Here is a 16650-nt window from a genome sequence, read left to right as displayed (position 1 = left end):
AAAAAGGGTCTTCAACCATTGCTGAACATTGGTTGAATGTTGAAGCTCTCGTTGGTCCAATGTTGCTTAGGAGTCTCATCTAAGGTCAGCAAATGGGGAGTTGACCCCCCCCCCAAATCCCAGAATGGGCCATATGATTTGGGCCTACATTACCCCATATATACTTGCCAAGGGGCACTTGTCTAACATGGATTAGGGATGTATGGATTATGTAAAATCCACTCCATCTCTGTTTCATGGCTTGTCAGGCGCCTTTTGTTCCATCATCTGCTCAGAGACGGATTCATTTTTTTTTTAATTGTGTGGGAAAATATCCAAATAATTCCATAAGAGGTTCGCAACAATTTACATAATTTACCTTAGTGCGTAACAGTTAGCACAGTGTCCCCCATTCCATTCAAACTTTTCCCTGCATATATTTACCAGTCTCAACAGAAACTAGTGTATTTTCCATGCAGCCTGAGGGGGGCGCTCCACGGCAGATTCCGCCGGTCAGAGTCTTAGAAATCCAAGCTCATTTTTGTCCGTCTCAAATTTCCCCAGCATCCCTAACACAGATATTTTGAACCAAAAAAATCTGAACAGCTGCTTTTAACAAGCTTTCATCTCTTCCCATGGAGAAGATAGCTTATTGACTTGCTGTTTATCCCCTCTTGCCTAATTTTAGAAATGAAATTGGATGCAGTTGAAACGCAACCATCTTTCTTTCCAGCTGTTTCCTTTGCCGCACCAAGCACATTAAGGCACTGTTCCCAGTCGACTTCTGCAGGGTTGTGTTTCTTGATGGCAGGCAGCACCACTTCAGAATTTGTCTCCCAGCAACACAGAATTTGAAATGGGAAACTCTCCGTTACGTTTCTATGGCGTAATATCTGTCAGTGAAAATCTTCACGCTTCAAAGATCGACTTTGGGATGTCACTTATTCCTTGACAGCCAAACTAGACCCGTACCTGCGTTAATTGCATCTTGCGTTCATGCACTGCGACATAACACTGCAGGTCCTGTTAATCGGCATGGATGCTTCCAAAATTGTCCTCTGCCCAATTTTGTCCCCGGCTTCCCAGGTTAAGGCTTCTGCAGAAATGTTTGCTGGAGCAAAACTAATGATGTTGAAATCTGTGGTTCTTCAGTAGGTCAGGAACTGCAGTGCAGAGACGGTGAAGGCCATTGCTGGGGCGCGGGGGGATTAGAGTGCTAGATGAAGGCCCAGGTTCAAATCCCCACTCAGCCGCAAAGCTCACCGGGTGACCAGTAATTTTCTCTCAGCCTATTCTCATAGCGCTGTTGTGATTATAAAATGGTGGCGAGAACCTTGTAAGCCAACCTGAGCTCCTTAGAGAAAGGTTGTGATTAAAATGTAATAAATAAATTATGAGAGTGTGATACCCTCAGGTAGTTGCTTTGTTCCTGTCAAGGGCTCCTTGGAGGCCTCTCTCAGTCTAATCCAGTAGCTAAGTCCAGACACAGACAAAGGGATTATTTTCAAAGCTTTATTCCTCTTTTACAACTTAACAACTCTACCGTTAGCAACTAGATATGAGCAGCAGAGTACCTATGCCCTAAGTTGGAACAGTTGGTCCCTGTTTGAAAGGGAATTACTGGCAGACCCCTAGGGAGAGTCCCTCCCCTTTTCCCTTGGATCCTCTGGGCGCAGCCGTTGTTTGCGCGCCAACCGGGCACTACGCCTCCTTTCTGCGCCCTCCATTTGGCGCCGCTCTCTGCGTCAGCGTCGCGCTTCCATCAAGTCTGCTTCCCGCGCTCTGTCACTCCCAGGACTGCTATCTAAGCTAGGAATGCTGGTGGGAGGAATCTCCATCAGCTGTTGGCCCTGGGAAAGAGGAGCGCGCTCCTCTCCCAGGAGCGACTGCTCTTCCTCAGAATCAGAACTACTCTGGGATTCTATGGGCTCAGTGTCCACCCTGACAGTTCCTTCCTCCTTCTGGTCTTGTTGCTCAGTTCAATGGTACATCTCTCTCTCTCTCTCTCACACACACACACACACAGTGGCACAATTTAGATTTCATGCCAAACCATGTTTAAAAGACATGTAACTGTGGTTAATCATTATGGCTGAATTACTGACGTACCACGGTTTGCAATCAGCCAGCAAACCAACAACATCAACCACAGCTTCAAGTAGTTTCGAAAACTACATCTGCTTCTAATCATGGTTTACTGTGGTGTCTGAACTGACAAACCAGAGTTACAGGCATCAGTGTATTCTGGAAGCCCCTGCACCAAGAAGCTGAAATGTTGAGCAGATGGAAAAGGAAAACCAACAAGCAAATGTAAAGCATGTTCTGCCTGTACATTTGTAAGCTTCTACTATGGTTGAACATGATCCCTGAACTAAGCCATTTTCCTCATTGGATGTAATACTAAACCATAGTTTAAGCATTACATGCATGATGTCACTCCCCCCCCATCTCCGGCACAGCTGCGAGGCGGCCAGAAACTTCTGTCATTTCATCTGAACTGGGGAACTACGGGTAGTTTTAACCAGCTTTCCCCAACCTGGTACTCTCTAGATATTTTGGACTCCAACTGCCAACCCCAGCCAGCATGACCAATTATCAGGCATGCTGGGGCTTGTAGTCTGAAACATCTGGAGGGAATCAGGTTTGGGAAGGCTAGTCTTAGCTATGTTTTATTCAAACCAGCTAGAATCTATATAATGACCAAGTAGCAACGGTAAGAACAGACCACGGAACAACGGACCGGTTTAAGATTGGGAAAGGAGTACGGCAGGGTTGTATACTCTCACCCTACCTATTCAACCTGTATGCAGAACACATCATGCAATGTGCTGGGCTTGATGAAGCCAAGGCTGGAGTTAAAATCGCTGGAAGAAACACTAACAATCTCAGACATGCAGATGATACCACTTTGATGGCTGAAAGCGAGGAGGAGCTGAGGAACCTCATGACGAAGGTGAAAGAAGAAAGTGCAAAAGCTGGGTTGCAGTTAAACCTAAAAAACCCCCAAGATTATGGCAACCAGCTTGATTGATAACTGGCAAATAGAGGGAGAAAACGTGGAGGCAGTGACAGACTTTGTCTTTCTAGGCGCAAAGATTACTGCAGACGCTGACTGCAGCCAGGAAATCGGAAGACGTTTACTTCTTGGGAGGAGAGCAATGGCAAATCTTGATAAAATAGTGAAGAGCAGAGACATCACACTGACAACAAAGGTCCGCATAGTTAAAGCAGTGGTATTCCCTGTAGTAACCTATGGCTGCGAGAGCTGGACCATAAGGAAGGCTGAGCGAAGGAAGATCGATGCTTTTGAACTGTGGTGCTGGAGGAAAATTCTGAGGTGCCTTGGACTACAAGAAGATCAAAACAGTCCATCCTCCAGGAAATAAAGCCAGACTGCTCACTTGAGGGAAGGATATTAAAGGCAAAACTGAAGTACTTTGGCCACATAATGAGCAGACAGGACACCCTGGAGAAGATGCTGATGCTAGGGAAAGTGGAAGGCCAAAGGAAGAGGGGCCGACCCAGGGCAAGATGGATGGATGATATTCTGGAGGTGACGGACTCGACCTTGGGGGAGCTGGGGGTGGCGATGGCTGACAGGAAGCTCTGGCGTGGGCTGGTCCATGAAGTCACGAAGAGTTGGAAGCGACTGAACAAATAAACAACAAAGGATTGTAAACCACAGTTTGAAGTTGGCTTGTTTGGACAAACCGTAGTTAAAGCAAACCACAGTTTATCCCAGTTTGGACATAACGACATCCCGGTTTAAAGCAAACCACAGTTTATCCCAGTTTGGACATAACGACATCCCGGTTTAAAGCAAACCACAGTTTATCCCAGTTTGGACATAACGACATCCCGGTTTAAAGCAAACCACAGTTTATCCCAGTTTGGACATAACGACATCCCGGTTTAAAGCAAACCACAGTTTATCCCAGTTTGGACATAACGACATCCCGGTTTAAAGCAAACCACAGTTTATCCCAGTTTGGACATAACGACATCCCGGTTTAAAGCAAACCACAGTTTATCCCGGTTTGGACATAACGACATCCCGGTTTAAAGCAAACCACAGTTTATCCCAGTTTGGACATAACGACATCCCGGTTTAAAGCAAACCACAGTTTATCTCAGTTTGGACATAACGACATCCCGGTTTAAAGCAAACCACAGTTTATCCTGGTTTGGACATAACGACATCCCGGTTTAAAGCAAACCACAGTTTATCCCAGTTTGGACATAACGACATCCCGGTTTAAAGCAAACCACAGTTTATCTCAGTTTGGACATAACGACATCCCGGTTTAAAGCAAACCACAGTTTATCCCAGTTTGGACATAACGACATCCCGGTTTAAAGCAAACCACAGTTTATCCCAGTTTGGACATAACGACATCCCGGTTTAAAGCAAACCACAGTTTATCCCAGTTTGGACATAACGACATCCCGGTTTAAAGCAAACCACAGTTTATCCTGGTTTGGACATAACGACATCCTGGTTTAAAGCAAACCACAGTTTATCCCAGTTTGGACATAATGACAAATGGTGGTTACTTGAAGTAAAAACTTCCAAGATCCTCCTTACAGCTGCACCAGAAAAGGAGTGGGAATATTGGGGGGGGGGGGAATGTGTAAAACCCCAAGGTTCATTCATGTAGGATTAAACCATAGTTCACAGTATGTCTGAATTAGGGATGTTGGAGAAATCCACAAATGAATTCGGATTTTGATGAGCCTGACTTGCGGATTCTGCAGTGTCTTGGCTTTTCCTGAGTTGCATGGATTCCACAGACTTCCAGACCATTTTTTTTATTATTTTCTGGAATTTTACACAAATTTAGTCATAGAAAACTATGTAAAATAAAAAAAAACACCAGCTGAAAATATGCATTTCCCCTATAGGCTAAACAATGAAACTGCGCACTGATGGGGGGATTTTTGCATTTTTGTGCAAAAATGCACAAAATGATTTGTGCATTTGTGCAAGCGCACATTTGTGCAGATTTGGGAAATTGGAAAGAAACTGTTTCTGCAACGAGTGGACAATGGAACGAAAAGCACCTGGCAATCCATGACATGCAGGTGGAATGGATTTTTTTTTGCAAAATCTGTGCATCCCTAGTAGGGGTGGACGAAAGTCCCTTACCTGTCCTCGAAGGATGTTCACGGTGGGGGGGAGGCGCTTCGCTGCTCCCCCCGCGAAGTTCCGGCCGGGGGGGGGAGGCTTCCCGCCTCGGCCCGGCCGAAATTCAGGCCAGGGGGGAGGCTTCCCGCCTCGGCCCGGCCGAAATTCAGGCCGGGGGGGAGGCTTCCCGCCTCGCCCGGCCGTGAACGCGAAAGTTTAAAAAAAAAAAAACGCCCCCTGATAGGCTACGTGACGATTCACGTAGCCTATCACGGCTAGATCTGCAAAGTCAGCCGTGATAGGCTACGTCAATCGTCAAGTAGCCTATCACGGGTGACTTAAAAAAAAAAAGCGCGTACGCCAATAGCGGCCCCCATAGGGAGCCGCCATTCGCGTTCCTTCTTTAGTCGCTGTAGTCTACGTAAATGTTTACGTAGACTACGGCGAAAATCAGGGCAACGCAAATAGCGTTGCCCTTATTTTCGCCGTAGTCTACGTAAATCTTTACGTAGACTACAGCGACCAAATAAGGAACGGGAATGGCGGCTCCCTATGGGGGCCGCCATTATCCGTACACATTTTTTTTTTTTAAGTCACCCATGATAGGCTACGTGACGATTGACGTAGCCTATCACGGCTGACTTTGCAAATCTAGCCGTGATAGGCTACGTTAATTGTTACGTAGCCTATCAGGGGGCGTTTTTTTTTTTCTTTTATTGCAATGGCGGCGGCAGCTGGTCGAAAGACCGGCTGCCGCTCCCGCCCCACTCGAACACCCGCCGAACCGCCAGCCGGACCCGCCGCCGGGAGGGACATTCGGCGAAGGTAAGTCCCGTCCCGGGGGGGGTGCGGGGGGCGGGGGGGGGTTCAGAGGATTTCTCCCCGAAACTTGTTCAGGGGGCCAAACACGTTGGCACTCGGCCCCCCGAAGTTTCGGGGAGAAATTCTCGGCCAACCCTAATCCCTAGTCTGAACGCAGCTGGTGGCTCAGAAGGAGTTACTTGACAAAGTGAGCGCGTCTCCTTTTTCTTTTACAAGTCAGATTACAGCTGCTCTTTTTCTCTTTTAATGGGGGAGAACCAGAGTGTCTTTGGGTGAATAACTCTTTAGCCAGATGAATGGCTCTTTAGCGCTACCAGTCCAAAGGCTTCATGCAGCTGTGTTGCCTTTCCATCCTTAACAGTTTTTTTGCAGAAGGAAAAAAGACGGAGGAAGCGATGGGAAAACATGGGAGGATTCCGAGCAGAAGACGACATCTGGACACCCACGCCCCTGCCCTGTAAAATTGTGTGAACGAGTCGGGGCAATTGCACAATAATTCTTCATCTGGAAGCTCACCCTGTGTATAAAAAATAGAGGCGCCACAATGTAATCCTTTAATTGCTCACCTCTCTGTCTCTCCCTTTTATTACAGATGTTCATTGTTGAGAAGATTGAGGACAGTCATTGCAGCTTGCACGAGTTCACCATCAGCGGGTCCACCTACACCCCCGAGGGGCAAATGTGAGCACATGGCAGTTCTGCTCTAAGTAGAGATGGAGAAGTTCCCCTGAGTGGGGTTCGGAAATGAATCTCCGGGGCCTATAAGGAGAGGCGAGCTTTACAGAGGCCCGGAGTCTCCTCCAGCTTAGATGGAAAACCGAATTGGAGGGTTGCCGGGTTCGCCCTGCAGGATTTCTGTTCCCGCTGTTGCAGTTATTTTATCTGACTCCATTTTATGGATTGGTGTTTTATCTATCTATTTATTTACAGCATTTGTATACCGCCCCACATCTAAACAGATTCTGGAGCGGTGAACAATGAAAGATAAAATGGTAAAAAGATAAAAGAAGTAAAACACCATATTAAAAGTATTATTTTTTAAAAACAGTAACAATAAAAGCAGGGCTGGTCAGGCAAGGAAGGCTCCCTGGAATACAGCTGTTTTCAGGAGGCAACAGAAACAACACAGTGTTTGTGCCTGCCTGACCTCCAGAGCCAAGGAATTCCACAGGAAGGGGGCCACCACACAGAAGGCTCTGCTCTGGGTAGACACCAATCGGACCTCGGGGACTTTGCTCTATTTGTTTTATTGTTTGCAGGGTGGGGGGTGTTGATGTATGCTGCCCTGGAACCCACGTTTGTGGATGAAGGCTGGTGCACTGACTTGCATGAGGGGGAGGGGGAGAAGGAACAAAATTGGAGGGAGAGCCCTCCCCCGCCCCGTTGTGGACTTAGCCACACCCATGCAGGGAGTTTTGCTCCATCCAACCTGCAGCAGCCAAACCAACCTCCATGGGTCTTCCAAGGGATGTAACCTCCCCACCTCCCACTCCGGACCCTCGGACCTGGACCTGGAAATGTCTTTATCCCATCCACTGTAGGGAGCTAATGGAGCTGAGGATTTGTTTTTTTATCCCTCACAGTTTTAGGGCTTGGTGTCTCGGTGTGCTTGTTTGGGGAGGGGTGGGGGGCTGATGATTGTATACTGCCCTGGAACCCACATCTGTGGATGAAGGCTATTCTAGACATTTTTGAAGTAAAAACAATACATATGAAGGCAGGGGAAAAAGCTCCCTAGGCCTCTAATTGGCTCGGAAGAATTACCTGAGTTCTTCCTGTTTTGTCCCCCCAGAAAAACTCAGATCATTTCCAAGTTAATCTGAGGAGAACATTGGGAAGCTCATCCATCTCTTATGATACGTTGCTGTGAAATATGTGTGTGTGTATCTGTATAGATAGATGGATATTTGTGGCTACGCATTCATTTGATTACGGCGCAACGGGCTCAAAGTGCTTTTCTCCTCAGCCAGAATTTTTCTTGGTGCTGATCTGGAACTGGTGCTGATCATGGTATTAAGCCCAGTGATGTGGGCTTAATACCATGTGTCAAACTGGCTACTGCTTATGCGGGGGAACTACGCTGATGCTGCACGCACTGCTTAAAAGAATCTTTTGTGTAAAGAATCTCCCCAGATTTGCACAAATGTCCTCCATAGACTAAAGCAGGGCTGATTCAGTCTACTTGGGTGGGGAACTTTACACAAATTAGGAAATATGCACAGATTGAACTGGGAATCAAGGACAAGATGAACACAAGCATATGTTCAACAATTTGCTAATATTTTTGGTGAGCACATGCTTATGCTCGCATTTGGGGCTTTGAATGGGGGCTTGCTTGCATCCTTTGCAAGAAAAAACAAAATTCTCATACATCCTTACCCAGATCACCCCAAAACCAATAGAAAACTTTTTCCCCCTTGTCAGGGTTCCCCTCAGGACCGCCTGAGCAACTCTTTAAGGATCTCTTGCCTTCTTAAGAGTCCCACCTTCTTCTTTTAAACTTCCCCTTCTCAGTAACATGGCGTTTAGGCTGTAGACATAGGGTGACTGACAGTCTGGATACAGGGTTTAGCCACAACACTTTACCGGTAAACTTAAAGATAGCAAATCACAACTGAAGGTATTTACACAATAATGCTGAGTGATACAAAAGGCATTAAGAGAAAATCAAAGTTGCAAAATGCAAGTTCCTTTACCCTGGCTGTACTTTAGCTTCTCCAGGCTGCTTCTTCCTGCTCCCTCTTCAGGCTCTGGTCTCCCTGACTCTGCTTTTACTTTCTTTATATGCCCTCCTCCCTCAAAACCTAAAGTACTGCTTCAAACCTGAAGAAATGAAACTTAACTGGGGAAATGAAATGGAGACTTAACTGGGGAAATGAAACTACTCCTCTCAGGCACACCCCCTCCCAACAAAAAACTCCACGCATCTAGGCCTGACTTTTTTCTTTTCCTTGCCTCTGTAGGCTTCAAACCTTCACACCTCTGCACTTAAAAACCATGCAGGGGAAGAGTTGGAGGGGAGGGGTTTGCAGCATGTGGGGAGGGGAGTGTTAACTCTTCCCTCCCCAGCTGCAATTCACCTTAAAAATCTCCTCCTGCGCTGCAATTGAGCCAAGAAAAAGAAAACATTCCATTGGTACCAACAGACACTTGGCTTCTGGGGGAGTAGATCTGGGGTCCTAAGAAATAGATGTGCCCAGGCCTAGCAATGACTCTGGCCATGATCCAGACCCACCCACCCCCAAGCTGTTATTAACCATGGAGTGGAATATATGGGCATCTTTCAGGGACCATTTAAGTCAGGGAATTAGGACAGGGGCAAATAACTACACCCTCTCCCCACATGCTGCAGCCCTGATATACATCTCTGCCGCGAGTTGGTTGGTTCTATGTAACAACTGGCCCGGCCCTCATGTATGCATGTTCACTTAGAGAATTTAAATCCCATCTTTATGTTATTTTTGACATGAAGCTTTGTCGCGGCACATTTAGGGGACACAGTCTGTTCAACCCCTGTACTTCACCCGCTGATCTCCCACAATGGTTCCTCAGCGGCAGTCACCAGAGTCAAGTGACTTTTGCCCAGTTTTGATTGGCGGGCTTTAAAAAAAAAAGAAAATCCATGGGCAACAACAAGCAGAATCAATAGCCACTGAGGAATGTATGACAACTAGGGATGTACGAATTGTGTAAAATCCGTTCCGTCTGTGTTTTGCAGATTGTCCGGTGGTGCCCTTTGTTCCATTATCCACCCATCGGCAGAATCAAACATTTTTGTTTCCAAATTTGCACAAATGCACATTTGTGCAAATTTGCATGTGAGAAAATGTGCAAGTCCCCCCCCCCAAATGTGCACTGACATGCTTTAGCCTATGGGGAAATATGCATTTTTGGCTGGTTTTTAAAAATATTTTGCATATTTTTCTACAATGAAATTTGCGCAAAATTGGGAAAGTCAGAAAAACATCTGCAAGTCCACAGAATCCATTCAACAGGGAAAGCCGGTCTGCTCCGGAATCTACTGGTTGGATTTATCAAAATCTGAACTCATTGTTGTGGATTTCTCTGACATCCCCAGTGACGACTGTTGTCTCCATGTCTCCCTTCCCCGGTTCTGTGGGAATCCACATCTCCCATCCCATAGGAGCATGCAAGCATTGTACAAGCTGGATTCATTGTGTCAAAAGCATCTAATTATAGCAAGGAAGAACACCCATTTGGAAGCAGGGAACAAAGGGGAAATTGAATCCGAGGACTGAAGGGCAAATATTATCAAGTGAAAACCTTGATACTAGCTTGCTAACCAAATTAGATCATCCCACAATACAGAGAATGGTAGGGATTCCATTCTTTGGGATCACTCTGCTTTCCTATTACTTTTCCTGAAATCTACTTCAACGTGGAGAAATTTAAATATGAGCTCCAGAATTAGAGCATAAGTAGCTTGCCACAGCAATAGCAGTTCAATTCATGTGCATCTTCCCTCACCCCCTCTATGTTACTGGCACACATGGATAAAACACTGCAAGAAAGCATGAGAATAAAACACTACAAAAAAAAAGCACAGGGATAAAACACCTCAAAAAAGTAACCTTCTTGATATGTTTACATGCATAATGGCATCATGGTTTGTTTGTTTGTTTTTGCTGTTTTTGTTTTACAGAAACATGCATGTGCTCTTGTGTGTTGGAAAAACACCACACATGTTGAATCTTGACCTGCTTGTATAGTCACATGAAATATTTCTTTTTTAGGCAGCATTTTATCAATGCATGTAAAAGAGGTGGGATGGGGAGAGACAAAATTGTGGAAGCATCTCTAGAAATCGGCAGCTCTTTTTATTCTTGGAGGTTGCAGTTCCATTATATATATTTAATATCACAGCTACTAGTGAGGGCAGAAGCCGAAATGTTTAGCTTTAAATATATTTCAAAATTACTCCGTTGTTAGTCTATCTTTCATTTGTATATATAATTCTGCACCCAAGGGAATATCTTCACCCTAAAAAAGCTGAATTGTACAACCTGAGCACATCATGCTGTTTGGGCCATAGCTCAAATTTCTGGTGTTTTGGTGATACATTTTTGGTAACTGACCGAGCAAACCTATCCACCAGATTCACTGGCTGGGAGGGAGTTTGGATGGTGCGAAAGTACCCTTCCACTGGTGTGGGGTGGGGATGTCAGCCCCCACCCCAAAATAGTTCTGCACCCTGCTTTACATCCACTTTCAAGCTGATCTTTGCAGTCATGAGGGCTAGATACTTAAAAAAAAGAAACGAGAGGAAACGCTGACACTGTGCCCCCCCCCCCCGATTCCTATGGAATTTCAGCATAAACACAGCCCTTGTAACGCATGTAGGATTGCTTTAGGAGAGAAGTGGGTTAAGTCACCTCTCCTTTCGGATATATAAACTTTTCTTCCCCGTCGACTCTACGCCACAGAGGCTCTGTTGAGCCTTTAATTAGCAAGGAGCTTTTCCGTCACAGCTGCGCTTAGTCCGAGACATGTGTTAATGTCTCGCGGAAAGGGTACAATTTGTCACTCACTTCGAAATAGCTCTTTGACAGAAGGCCGTCTTCCGACCTTCCAGAAACGTCTGTCCTCCAAGGGTTGATTAGGGCAAACTCGGGACAAAGTTTGCCACCGCATGGGCCTGGCACCACTTGCCAGTCGCAGAGCCTTAGCCTGGGATATGGGAAGGGCTCTCTGAGGTCAAGGGCCCCTGCTTTGCATGCAGAAAGTAACATTCAAACCCAGCGCCTCCAAGTAAAAAAAGGATAAGTCAGGAAGTAACGGAAATGACCCTTTCCTCGGACCCCAGGGAGATTCTTCCAGTCAAAATAGATGGCTGGACAGCCACCTGTCGGGGATGCTCTGACTTGGATTCCTGCACTGAGCAGGGGGTTGGACTCGATAGCCTTGTAGGCCCCTTCCAACCCGACTATTCTATGATTCTATGATTTTCAGCTAGACAGATCAATGGTTTGACTCAATCTAATATAATATCTTTACAATTTTAATATTGATGATTTAACTATATTTTTAACTTTTATACAGTTGTATTTATATTTCTATTTATAGGTTTTAATTGTAGCAGTTTTAATGTTGTAAGGCCACCTTGAGTCCCAGTATTGGGAAAAAGGCGGGATATAAATAAATATAATAATAATATAATAATAATAATCTAAGACAATTTGTCATGAAGAGGACCTCTGAGGATGTGCAGAGTGTATTTTCTGTATTTCTGAGTCCTCAGTAGGGATGGGTGAACGAGTGATGTTCGAGCTCGCCAAGATTTTCCGAACCTCAGCTTGTCTCACCCCCGCTTTACGTTCATGTTGGGGATCGCTGCTTGTTTTGCGCAAATAGGAGAATTGTGCAAAAGGAACAATTATCGAACGAGAAACTGGCCCAGGAATCACCCCATTTGTGCCAATTTCCAATGCGGCACAAATCCCCCCCCCATAGAGTAGAGCAGGGCTGACTTTAAAAATTGTGCAAATTTGGAAAATTGCACGAATCAAAGAGGGAGAGTTGCACAAATCGAACATGAGCACATGTTGGGTAGTTTGTAGGCATTTTTGGCATGTCCTTCCACTCGCGTTCAGGGTTGTGAACAGGGCAGGCTCACATGTTCTGTGGGCAGAAACCAAATTCTCTTCCATCCCTAGTCGTCGCAGCCTGGCACTGCATAAGAAGCTGTTTTATATTGAGCCCAGTATCGTCAGCACTGACTGGCAGCAGTGGCTCTCCAGGGCTTCAGGCAGGAATTCTTCCAGCCCTACCTGGAGATGCCAGGGATCAAACCTGGGTCTCCACCACTGAGCTACAGTCCGTCCCCTAAAAATAAAGTAAGATTCCAGTCCTTATGGTTCTGAATTAAAGGGCTGATTTAAATAGGAACATAAGAAGGTACCTTATGGGTCCTTCTAGCCCAGTACTGTCAACACTGATTGACAGCAGCTCTCCAGGGTTTCAGACGGGGGTCTTTCCCAACCCTGCCTACCAGGGAATTGAACCTGGGGTCTTGTACATGCCAAGCAGGTACTCTTTCCTCTTTTGAACCATGAAAACTGCCACTGTGAGGCCTAAGGTACTGGGAATGGGTGGTGGCAGTAAGAAGTTTAAAACTGCATTTAAAAATGTTGGAAATCATTTTGAGGACTTAGGGTGCAGTCCTATGCGTGTTCAGACAGAAAAAAATGTCCTACAATCCTATGCATGTTTGGACTGAAAAAGTCTTACAATCCTATGCAGGTTCAGACAGAAAAAAGTCCTACAATCCTATGCATGTTTAGACAGAAAAAAAAGTCCGACAATCCTATGCACATTTAGACAGGAAAATCTCCTACAATCCTATGCAGGTTCAGACAGAAAAAAGTCCTACAATCCTATGCATGTTTAGACAGAAAAAAAAGTCCCACAATCCTATGCACATTTAGACAGGAAAATCTCCTACAATCCTATGCAGGTTCAGACAGAAAAAAGTCCTACAATCCTATGCATGTTTGGACAGAAAAAAAGCTGTACCACTCCCAGCATTCCCCAGCCAGCAGGGGAGTTATAGGACTTTTTCTGTCTAAACATGCATAGGCTTGCACCCTTCATTGCTGAGAAACAGGATGGAAATCCAAAGAATAAGGAAATACAGCTGTATGCATGCAGAAATAACGTTGTTGTGTCGTCGCTCCACCCCAAGTATGCGGAATTTATCTTGATATGGAGCCACATTAATTATCTTTTTTCTATATAGAAAGGAAGGGTAGAAATACAAGGGATAAATAAAATGAACTAAAAATAAACACATCGTTCTGTCCCATTATTCAGTGCTCGACAAAAATTGTAATCTTTATTTTTTCCATTTAACTGGCAGCTTGAAGAATGACTGTCCTGTTCAGTGTGGACAATTTGATGGCTTGGTGGAGCTCGCCACAATCTGTGCCCTCTGCAATGATTCCTCATTAGATTACAATGAGGTGGGTGGTAACTGAAAGTGGCTGTTAGTTGGTGTTTTTATTATTGTCGTTCATAGTATATATTCCCTCTGTTTCCGCTGGTGAGTGCTGATCCTTTTGCGGCCAGAGCAGCAGCGCCCACAGAAAGCAGCCTAACACTACTATCTTGTACCCACTTACTTGAGAGTAAGCCCCACTGAATTCAATAGGACTTCTGAGTACACGTGTACAGGCTTACGCCGCAAGCGTGCTTTGCTGTTTCCACACACACACCTCAATTCAAACATTTTTTTGATATTGGGAAAACCTTTAAGATATTTATACTGCATATAAAATGAACATGATGTACATTTTTACAAATATTTGATTAGTACAACATGGTAACCGAGATCCCTGATTTCAGACATTGGATATTTGGGGGAGAGGGGGTGATTTTATTTGGGGGAGAGGGGGTGATTTTTATTTTTATTTTTGCAATGTTTCTATCTCTTCTCACTGACATGTGGGTTTCTTCCCGACCCCCTTCTGTTCCTGTTTTCAGTCCAAGAAAGTCTACGAGAAGGTGGGCGAAGCGACAGAAACGGCGTTGACGTGCCTGGTGGAGAAGATGAACGTTTTCAATACAGACACCGGCAGCCTCTCCAAAGTAGAGAGAGCCAATGCGTGTAATACAGTGAGTAAGGACTGGAGTTGCATTTCATGTATCTTAGAGCCCAAACGACACAGCATGTAGCTCAGTTATCTTTTTATTTACTCTAGTGTAAACATGCATGCCCCTGATTTGGATCAGGACCACCACACTCCTGGAGAGGAGTAAACATGCATGCCCCTGATTTGGATCAGGACCACCACACTCCTGGAGAGGAGGATTAAACCTCCCTGATTTTTTCCCGGAAATCCTCTCCCCACAGGGAGGTGGGGGTTAACAAAAAGGGTAGGGGGAAGCCTCCATTGATGGGGGGGAGGGAAGAGCCTCCAACCCTCCTCCATCAGCCTGCTCAAGGGTTCACATGGAATTCCATACACTCGCCTGCAGACAATTCCTAGTCACCTAAGGTGACCAGCCAAGTGCTAAATACAAGTCTGGCATAAGACGTTGACCTGTGTAATACTGCATTATTTCCAGGCCAGAACCAAGGGAGTTTACCGATGACACGGCCTGAAGGATGTAAGGTTGGTGTGACACCAAGTGGAGCCCACCCTTCTCCAAAGTCTGCTAGGTGCAATGGAGGTGGTGGGCTCTACCACCCTGGAGGCATCCACGACGAGGCTGGACAGCCATCTGTCAGGGATGCTCTGACCTGGATTCCTGCATTGAGCAGGGGGTTGGGCTTGAGGGTCTTGTAGCCCCCTTCCAACCCTACTGAAGGGTTGGAAGGATTCTATGATGCTGATGGAATCCACTCCAGATTTCAGTCAAAACTCTAAAAGAGCTATCCAAGGTTCTGACTGAAACCCGGAGTGGATTTCCTGCCCCACTGACATCGGAGCCACCAGCCTCCACTGGCTAGCTGTGAAGGCTTGAAGAAGCAAGAGGTATTTTTGCAAATGGCCACAGCAGAAAGACATCTGTTCGGTTTGCTTTTTTAACGTGGACGTCCCTAATTTCACACTTTCAAACCAACACACAAACCCAAACCCAGTTATCCTTCAAAGTTCGCACTTCTCTGAATTTTGCAGTCGAGTTCTCCCATCCAAGAATGTGTACAAAAATATGTATACTAGTTAAATTAACATTCAAAAAGACCGTATCAGGGAAATTGCTTACAAAAAGCTGTATGTTAGGCAAAATTGCAAACAAGGATGCCTGCATTAGGAGAAACGCAAACAAAAAGGTGAGCAAATTTTTATGCAAATTCAAAAATAAAATAAAAAGTTAAACTTCAAGATGAACCGAGCATCAGACTGGAAAACTGAGACTCTGTGAGAAACCAGAATTCGCCCATCCCTAGTTGGCTCATATGTCCAGAGGAGGAGGCCCACAGGCATTATTTGGGGCCTCAGCCTGTGTCTCCCGTGGGATGCAGTTCTGCCCCGAGAAGTAAAAATCCAGACCTGGACCCATCAACTTTTTTTCCCTCCCCACCCCCCTGAGTGCCATTTCGGTGATCTTGTTCATCTTTTCCTCCCCAGGTGATCAAGCAGCTGATGAAGAAGGAGTGCACCCTCGAATTCTCCCGCGATCGCAAGTCTATGTCTGTTTACTGCACACCTGTGGACTCCAGCCACAATTCCTCCAGCAGCAAGCTCTTCGTCAAGGTAGTGTTGTCAGAGGGCTCGACACAACTTTTTTTACACCTATGACCTTCGCTTAGGCAAAATAACAGGGCGGCTGCAGTGCCTTCAGCTCTGCGACAAAGAACAGTTTGGATTGTCATGGAAAGCTGTGACCAAGTTTCTTCCTGTTTAGCTGGCCAAGCCCTTTTGAATGGGACTGCATTCCATACCCCTGTCTGGATTTTTTTCACCCTCTCAACAGTCAACAGGTGGGACTGTTTAGTGTGGAGAAAAGGCGAGTCAGGGGAGACATGACAGAGGTGCACAAAATGATGCATGGTGTGGAGAATGTGGAGGCGGGGACAAAGGGCTGGATGTGCCCGATCTCGTCTGATCTCGGAAGCTAAGCATTGTCAGCCCTGGTTAGTACTTGGATGGGAGACCACCTGGGAACCGGGCTTCCTGCAATGAGCAGGGGGTTGGACTCAATGCTCTTGCAGGCCCCTTCCAACCCTAGGATTCTAGGATACCCCTCTAGTAATGCCGCTT

The 16650-nt window shown here is 45.8% G+C and overlaps 1 protein-coding gene across 6 annotated transcripts in view; it reads left to right on the top strand.

Moving 5' to 3' along the window:
* The window catches only part of ATP2A3 (ATPase sarcoplasmic/endoplasmic reticulum Ca2+ transporting 3), a 170164-nt gene that overhangs the window by 124102 nt on the left and 29412 nt on the right, over positions 1-16650 (top strand). For all 6 annotated transcript variants that reach the window (XM_084823057.1, XM_084823056.1, XM_084823060.1 and 3 more), the window contains exons 9-12: positions 6519-6607; positions 13803-13905; positions 14426-14557; positions 16018-16143. In XM_084823057.1, coding sequence (XP_084679183.1) covers positions 6519-6607; positions 13803-13905; positions 14426-14557; positions 16018-16143 — 450 coding nt within the window. The remainder of the gene's footprint in view (positions 1-6518; positions 6608-13802; positions 13906-14425; positions 14558-16017; positions 16144-16650) is intronic.

This window comes from Heloderma suspectum, chromosome 16, assembly GCF_057233095.1.
Source record: "Heloderma suspectum isolate Gila_16-S chromosome 16, 16-S_ref, whole genome shotgun sequence".
Taxonomy (NCBI): Eukaryota; Metazoa; Chordata; class Lepidosauria; order Squamata; family Helodermatidae; genus Heloderma; species Heloderma suspectum.
This window is presented reverse-complemented; position numbering and strand designations above follow the sequence as displayed.